This window comes from Equus caballus, chromosome 12 (assembly GCF_041296265.1).
Source record: "Equus caballus isolate H_3958 breed thoroughbred chromosome 12, TB-T2T, whole genome shotgun sequence".
NCBI classification, from domain to species: Eukaryota; Metazoa; Chordata; class Mammalia; order Perissodactyla; family Equidae; genus Equus; species Equus caballus.
In genome coordinates this window covers 9,026,900-9,035,035 of record NC_091695.1, presented here as the reverse complement: position 1 = coordinate 9,035,035, position 8,136 = coordinate 9,026,900, and the positions used below count along the sequence as shown (strand labels likewise).

The 8,136-nt window shown below is 61.3% G+C and overlaps 1 protein-coding gene and 1 long non-coding RNA gene across 2 annotated transcripts; both read right to left on the bottom strand.

Moving 5' to 3' along the window:
- Positions 1-4,223: 4,223 nt before the first annotated feature.
- Positions 4,224-5,889, bottom strand: LOC138916570 (uncharacterized). Its single transcript, XR_011423847.1, has 2 exons — positions 5,506-5,889; positions 4,224-5,338 (listed from the first exon to the last, which is right to left on the bottom strand). It is a non-coding gene; the product is annotated as an uncharacterized lncRNA (long non-coding RNA).
- Positions 5,890-6,438: 549 nt separating this feature from the next.
- Positions 6,439-7,703, bottom strand: C12H11orf96 (chromosome 12 C11orf96 homolog). Its single transcript, NM_001433663.1, has one exon. It carries the CDS (start codon positions 7,435-7,437, stop codon positions 7,066-7,068), a length of 372 nt encoding a protein of 123 aa, NP_001420592.1. The 5' UTR covers positions 7,438-7,703; the 3' UTR covers positions 6,439-7,065.
- Between the last annotated feature and the right edge of the window lie 433 nt (positions 7,704-8,136).

Genomic DNA, 8,136 nt, shown 5'->3' with positions numbered 1-8,136 from the left:
TTTTGAGGAAGATTAGCCCTGAGTTAACTACTGCCAGTCCTCCTCTTTTTTTTTTTTTTTTTGCTGAGGAAGACTGGCCCTGAGCTAACATCCGTGTCCATCTTCCTCTACTTTATATGTGGGACGCCTGCCACGGCATGGCTTGCCAAGCGGTGCCATGCCTGCACCCGGGATCTGAACCAGCGAACCCCAGGCTGTCTAAGCGTGCAAACTTAACCGCTGTGCCACTGGGTGGGCCCCTAACGGCCCATCTTGAGTCCACAGTCCACCTCCAGCCCAGCTCAGTGTCCTGAGTGCCCCAGGCATTGCCTTGGTCAAAGGCAGGCCACAGGTGGAGCCACACGCCCCCCGTGTGAAGGCCCAGGCCCAGCGTGGCAGGCATCGTGGGCTTGCTCATTCCAGGGGACTTCGGCACGTGGCCGTGCGCACTGCAAAGGAGGCTGAGAGACTCAGGCTGGCCCTGTGCTGAGGAAGATGCAGACAGCGCATTTCAGAGGACCACGAGCGGTCTCCCCCGAGGTCTGCTCGACTGGCCACCAAACCCCCCGTGTGGCCTCCTCCCAAAACAAAACGCGCTCAGCACACTCCCAGGAGGTGGGTCCAGACTCCATCCAGTTACACCTCCAGCTCACCGTGCAGGATGTCCGGGGGCAAGGAAGTCCTCTCCAGAGCAGCCTATGGTTCCTCACGCTCCAGCAACATAGAAACCGCCAGACGCATCCTCTGTGCCCACTGCCACCACCACCCAGCAGCGCCTCCACATGCCCCAGGACAGGTGGCCAGGGATGGCAAGACCACAGGAAACACTCCCATGTGGAAAACGGAAGAAGGGAAACGCTCAGAAGTCCCTGGGGTGTAGCAATAGGCAAATCACGCTGGCCTCAACGGCCAGGACTTGCTCTGCAGAGGAGGCTGATCTAGCCAACCTGGTTCCGGAAGATTCTCATTTCCCCATCATCTTCTGCAGCCACCTCTCAAGCGGGGGTTAAGCCATCTGGCCTCGCTGGGGGCTGCTTTGGGGCTCAAACCATCCTAATCACTGGCCAATTCCTAATCCCCTTGGCAATAAAATTCCCTCAAAAGGTTTCTGGTCTAGGTGCTTCTAGAAAGTTCCAGGTGCCAATAACTGTACTCAGAGTTGTTTTCTCAGAGAGTTCTGAAGCCTGTTTTGTTATTTTGATTCCTGCTCTGGCCCAGCCCTCTTGCTTTAATTCTGGCTGCCTTGGCGCAGCTAAAACAGTAAGTTTGAGTGGGAAGACAAGACCCTTAACCCAGCCTTGCCCCAGGGCTGGATCCTGTGCTGGGCCTCCGGTGGGCTTCCGGGCTGGCCCTCCAGAAAGGCCCTGAGCCACAGCCACAGCTCTTCTGTGTGGGTTACAAAGGGGTGCTTTTCTCCTCTTCCCTTCCATCGCTCCTGTCTTTCTTGTAATAATTTGCTAAAAGACACAAAGAACAGCCAATGTACACTAGTATTCCGGATCTTTCCAACCACTTCTAGAGCTATGGGCTCAGTCAGTACATGATCGGTTTTCCAAAGTGTCACAAAAATGGTTTTACCAAATGCTTTTCCGAGGTACCACAAGGGCCTCTGACTTCCCGGCCTGCAGTCTCCACCCTCCCTCCCTCTAGGGGTTCTGTTGGGACGGTCCCCCACTGCCAGCGCTAATTTTTGTTTGTTTCGGGTAAGGTAAGGCTGCTATAATAAAGAGACGCAACGATGATTGAGTGGCTCAAAGAAGATAGAAGCGTGTTTCTCTCACGTGTAATAGTCCACGGGGATCATTCCAGACTGGGAGGCTCCTTGGTTCCACATGGTCATTCAGGGGCCGGGGGTCCTTCCATCTTGTTTCTCTGCCACCCCCTAGGCCATTGGCCTCGTTGGCTTGATCACCACCGGGTTGCGGGCACATCATGTTCCCGCTTGTGGGAAGGGGAAAGAGAACATGGGGGTGGGGGGAGGGCACCTTAAGGCTGAGGCCTGGGAGAGCACACTTCTATACAGACCTAAGTACAAGAGCGTCCGTGACACAGAGTCTGGCTGCGTGCCCTGGAGGAAGGGGAAAATCAATGCTGGTGGGCAATTAGCAGTCTCCACCGAGGGCCTGGCATCTGAAAGGGCAGGTGGTCATCATGAGTCCTATGGCCTTGAGCACCAGCGGAGGACGACCTTCCTGTGGGAGCCTCGTGCTCCCGCCCCACATATACACCCAGGCTATAACCTGCTTAGTCCCCAGCCAGGACGCAGGGCCAGCAGACCATCATGGCACATACTTGTCTGGTAGACTTCGCCACACCCCCAGAGTCCCCTCTAAAATGATGCCCGCCATCCTCCCCTGTGCCAGTGGGGGCCTGAGGCTGATGCATGGTGGCACTGGAAACCAGCTGGCACATGGATGGGTGTGCTGGCCTGGGTTCTCCAAGAAGCAGACGCCAAGACGGGATTAAGGGTTCAAGGGCTTCCTTGGGAGATAAGCCTGTGTGAAATGAAATCGGGAGGGAGCCAGCAGGCTGCGATGATGTGAGGGTGACCCAGCGAGCAGGAGAGAGGGAGGGAGGGTGTCGAGGATGGCCCTGCAGTCTAAGAAGGCTTCAGCAGAGCCGTCGGGAAGGCCTTGAGCCAAAGTCCACCAACACAGAAACCTCGCGTCTCCCAGGGACGGTTCTGCACTGTCTCCCAGCCACGCACACAGTCTGGGGGGCACGGGCTGGATGTGAAGCCACAGCTGGTCTGCTCAGGTCAGTTATACCCCGCAACCCGACGTCTGCAACGCCCTTCTCACGGCCGGCACGGGGCTTACGGTGAGAAGTTGGGGTTCACATTCTAGAAAGAGCACAGGCTTCGGAATTTAAAAAGAATACTAAATTGCAACCCAGCTCACCACTGACGAGCTGTGTGGCACTCAGCACAAAACTCCAGCCCGTGATCCTCAGTGTTCTCATCTGTAAAATGGCTGGGAAGCGTTATCGGGATGAAAGCAGAGGACCCACGGGAGGTGCTCGCTAAGGGGTGGCCCTTATCCCCTCCCCACTTTGCCGGAGCCCAGGGACCTAGGGGCTGCCCCACATGTGCCCCCTGAAGAGGACTCCCAAGTCCACGGCAGATTCCGATTCCCTGGGATCACAGACAGACTTCCCTCTCAGCGCCACACCAAGGAGCCCAGAATCGGCCCTCTGTAGCGGGCGGTGAGGCCAAGCTGGCTTTCCAGAAACACCCTGACAAAAGTCTCCGCCAGGGCCAAAGAGAAGTATTTAGAGGAGGCTGCCGGCCAGGGCTGGGACGGCCACTTGTCACCTCCTCCAGGCTCCAGCTTGTTTGAAAACTCGTCACCCAGGCTGGGACTGTGGGCTCCGTCCCAGGCGGGGAAGGGAAGGACGGAGGCGTCTGCTTGGACAGCCTGTGAGTCCAGACGGCTGTAAATCCAGCCGGCTGGGCAGGCTTCCACCCACCCCAGGCACATGCCAGCGCCGCTGCTGGAGAGGCGCTCTCCCCGTTTTCTCTCTCCTCCAGTGCCCTTCCCCAGAGCACTTTCTATCTGGCCTCCCCTCCCTCCTTCTCTGTGGGCCCCTTCCTCTCTCTCTCCCCAAGCGTGGCCCTAATTCTTCTCGGTCTCTTGACATTTTCTGGCTCCTCACTCAGCATCTCTCTCTGTATCTCCCCAGCTCGCTGAGCCTGAGTTTCCCTGTCTCCCCGAGGGCCTCATTCCTCTCCATCTTTCTGGTTCTCATGCTCTTTTGCTCCCCTAGTGCAGCCTCTCCCACCGTTTGGCCACCCAGCCCAGCCCATCCCAGCCCATCCCAGCCCAGCCGCCTCCTTGGAGCTGTGCGCTGTCTTGGAATGCCTTCAAATCACAGGGAGGAGCTGAGCCCCAGAAGTTCCATACGACCTCAGAGGAGCCCTCCTGTCTCCCCTCCTTCCTCTGTGCAGGACAGAGATGTTCAGGGCCAGAGTCCCACCCCCCCACCCCGCCACCCCCCCCCCAGGCCCCGCCTCCTCCTCTAACACTGCCGCATCCCGACCTCCCCCTCCCTCCCCAGCCCCTCCCGGAGTCACTGCCTCTTCCAAACTCCTTTCTGTATCCATCCTCAGAACTAACAGCCAGCTATAGGCAACACTAAGAAACTGGGGCAAACAGGACATCACTTTTATATCGAAGAGTGGAGAGTTAGCTTAATTAAATGCAGAGTATCTATTCAATAGAATTTTATAAAAATCACGACGTAGCTCCAAACATACTGATATTTAATACAAATCCAAGTAAGTAAAAAAGCGGCTTAAAAATAGTATTTAGAACATAAACCCATTTTGTAAAAGAAAATAAATAGGCACATACAGGCATACCTCTCAAAATGGTGACGTATTTATCTTGGGGGGTGGGAGTATGAGTGGCTTGTTTTGTATTACAGAGAACGAATACTTCTTGGGAAATAAAACATTAGAATAATTTTTAAACAATCCAGGAGGTAGGCAAGATGGGCCTCAGTCTTCCTCACTGCCCTGTCCTCGTTTTAACCCAGCAAACATTTCCGAAGCTCCTGCTCCCGGCTGCGCCCAGCCAGAGACTGAGCAGGGAATGGAGCGATGGGATGAGGTCCCCACAACAACCCGGCTACTGGCCGTGGTGACCCCAGGAGCCCCTGCAGGTGGGCCCGCAGCTGGGGAAGGGGCTGGAGGTGGGCAGAAGCAAGAGGCTCTCCTGCAGGAAGAGGGGTCCTGGCACCTGGGGCCAGGAGGGGAGACGCCTAGCCAGGGTCTCAGGCAGAAAGGTGTCAAACCCACCAGGAAGGCTTGGGGCGTCCAAGAGCTACTGTTAAAGATGTAAGATAAGATGGGGGAGGGGAGGGGGGTGAGGGAAGAGAAAGCCGGCGGAGGATGCCCGCTTCAGCCACTCTGCTCCCGCCCAGAGGAGCTCACAGCAGCGTAGCCACGGCAGCTGCAGAGGCTGGAATCAAAGCACGGATTTGTGCTGCCTCACCGGGCCGAAGCTTTGCAGTTCAGCGCCGTCTGCCACGCGCCCCCACCGCAACGGAACTGTGGCTAGGGGCGGAAACGGCCAGTGTGTTCCCAGGGGCTAGACCAGCGCCAAAGACCCCAACCCCCAGGCCCTGGGCCTGGCCTCCTCTCTCTCGAGCCAGTGGGGAGACATGCCTTCAGGCCTTCAGGGTTCGATTTTTGTTTCTTTGTTTCATTTCCTCTGCTCTGCTGTTTCCTTTAGAGCCCAGGGCTACAGGAGGTGCGGAGTGATGAGTAAAGGGCGGTTCAGATCCTCGGCCGGGCCTGGCCGGGCGGAGTTTCAGTCCCCCGCCACCAGAGGGCACCCGAGCGCAGAAACGTGGCCACCTGGAGCGACAGGGAAGAAAGGCGCCCGAGCTCTCCGCGTCCCTCTGAACTGCTCAGCGGAAAGCCTGGCCGTGGTGGGTCTACTCGGGAGTAATCCTGGAGGGGTGGGCTGGGCGGGGGCCCCAAGGACGGGGACCTGCCCTCCTCACCCGATTGTTGTTTCTTACCCCCATCGCCTCCTGCTGCCAGGTGACGGCGTTACACCGCTAACCTGGAGGGTTACGGGTGTAGACAGAGATGCGGGCAGCTGCTGGAAAGCAGACTCGTGTGATGCAAGGAGCGCCAGACGGGAGTCAGGAGAGCTGGCCGCGCAGCCACGACTCTTCGTGTGACCTTTCCTTCTCTGCTAAGTTTGTTTTCTCGTCTGTAAACAAAGGGCGGGGACTCGGTGGTACCCAAGCGCTGCGACCGAAGCCATGCCCCACCCTCCTTGCGGAACCCTGAAGAGGGCAAAGAGGGCTGGAGAAGGAGACCGAAGAATGGAAACAGCCGCTGGTTGCTGCCGCAGCGCAGGGGCGCGGACACTACGCTGAGTCAGCGCGGGGGGCGCGGGGCCCTCACTTGCGCGCGACAGTGAGTGCGCACCCACACTGTCGCCCAGCCTGGGAGGGCTCCCAGCCCTCCCTCGGGTCCCACCACCCAAATATCCCCTCCTGGGTCTCCCACTGCTGGCTTGGGCCTCTCCTCATCCCCCGCCCAGGAAGGGCGCGGAGGCAGCCGGGTCTTCCGCGGTGGGTGCGGGACGATGGTCCCTGACCCCGGTCTCCCTGAGAGGTCAGTTGAACCAAGGAAGGCGCTCTCTGTCCTCCCAGCGCCGACCTTCGCCTGCCGGCTGCTTCACTCCATCCCGGACGCCGGCGATGGGGAACAGAGCAGGGAGGCAGGAGCGCTCTGGGCCGGGTGTGGATCCACTTGGGGAGGCGAGTAATGGATCTGCGCACCAGGGGCGCGACCTCGTTCCTGTGACCGAAGCTTGTGGAGTTACCTCCACTCGGGGATCCCCGGCCCCCCGTACCAACCGCATCCTTCCCCCACCTCCCCCCGGTCTTGGGAAACTGGGTACCGAAGGTTCAAGAAGTCAAGAGCCTGGAGAAATGCACTGTGCAAATATATTGACTTTATTTGTCTCCGTTCCGGAGCCTCACAGACATATCCAAGTAAAAAGATCATTAAATAAAGGCCGTCAGCCATCGCAATGCAAAAATAAATATCAACCCTCCGGCGCAGCGGCAGCCGCGCCGCGCCCCGAGTCCATCAGCCGCGCCTAACGATTCGAAAAGTGTTCAGCGAGAGTGTGTTGGCGTGAGTGAGAACGGGTGTGCGCTGGGGGGCACGGTGGAGCGGTGTGCAAAATCGGAGTTGCAAACCATCGGACAAGGGCGGGCGTGGAGGGGCTCTCCAGGAAGCCCTGGCGACCCCGGGCCGCCTGGGCGCGGGCGGGCCTCCCCGCACACGCTCGCAGCAGAGTTCGTACTGGGCAGAGTTAAAAAATAAACCTTTACAAGGGCGAAGAAAGCGGCCCCTCCCCGGCGCCCCGTGCGCGCGCTCCCGCCGGCCCAGGGCAAGCGCGGCGCGGGGCGCACCGAGCAGTTCGCCGGCGGGCGAGAGTCCAAGCGCGCGAGGGGCGGCGGGCCCCGGTCCTCGGGGCTCCCCGGAGTGCGGGCCATCCCGGGGTTCGCGCGCTGCTCCCCGGGCGGGCCGCGAGTGCCCGCTGCGGGCGGCGCCCCTCACAGGGCCGAGTCGGAGTCGCTGGAGTCCAGGCTGTTCCTCAGTTTGCAGCTGCTGAGCTGCTCCCTCTGCAGCGACAGGCTCTGCGTGCTGCGGCGCAGGCACTCCAGGCTCTGCAGGAACGACTTCTTGGCCTTCTCCTCCTCCATCGGGGACACCCCCTCCTCCTCCACCTCCTGGATCTCGTCGAAGGTCACCGGCTGCGTCTTGAAGCGGGACTGGCGCGGCCGCCGCAGCCGGCCCTTGCCCTTGGACAGCTTGGCGGGCCGCACGGGCTGCGGGAACTCGTCGGCCAGGCACACGAAGTGCGGCATCACCGCTTGGTAGCTGGAGCAGATGCCCATCAGCTCGCCGGGCTTGGCGGCCGCCATGGCGCTGCCGGCGGCTTCGGGGCCGGGCGGCGGGGTGCCGGGGCTCTCCGGGGGCGGCCGCTGCGCCGGGGCCCCCCGGGAGGCAGCAGCCTGGGGCTCGCCGGGCGGGGGATCCAAATCTGCTGCGGGGTGGCGGCGGCCCTCGCGGGCCCGGGTCGGCGCTCCTCGGGAGGGCGGGCGGGGGGGCCCGTCGGGGGGCGCGGGGACGGGGGGCGCTGCTCCGCTGCGCTCCGAGGCGCTCGCCGCCGCCGCCGCTATCGCCGTCTGCTCGCGGCGGCCCGGCCCGCCGCTTATATAGCCCGCTGCTGCCCACACGCCTGCGAGCTCGGATGACAGCGAATGCCATTTAAAGCGTGCGCGCCCCGCGCCCTTCCGCCTGACGTCGCCCCGCCGCTCTGGGAAAGTGACAGCCCTTTCCCAGCGCCGCCCGCCCGCCCGGCTCCGGAAGGCAGGCCCCGCCCGCGGGGGTTCCGGGAGCATCCGAGGCCCCGGAGCGCGCGGCGCGGCAGGGGCGGCCGGGGAGCAGGGCTCTCACTGTCCGTCCTGGGATCCCCAGGTTCGTACCCACCGCGGTGGCCGCGGGGCGCAGGGCCCCCTCCCCGCCGCCTCATCACACTCGGGGCGCTGGTTCTTCCGCCGCGGGGTCTGCTCGGGGGCGCGTGTTGGCGGCAGCTCCCGGCCCTCAGAACCCCGAACCCA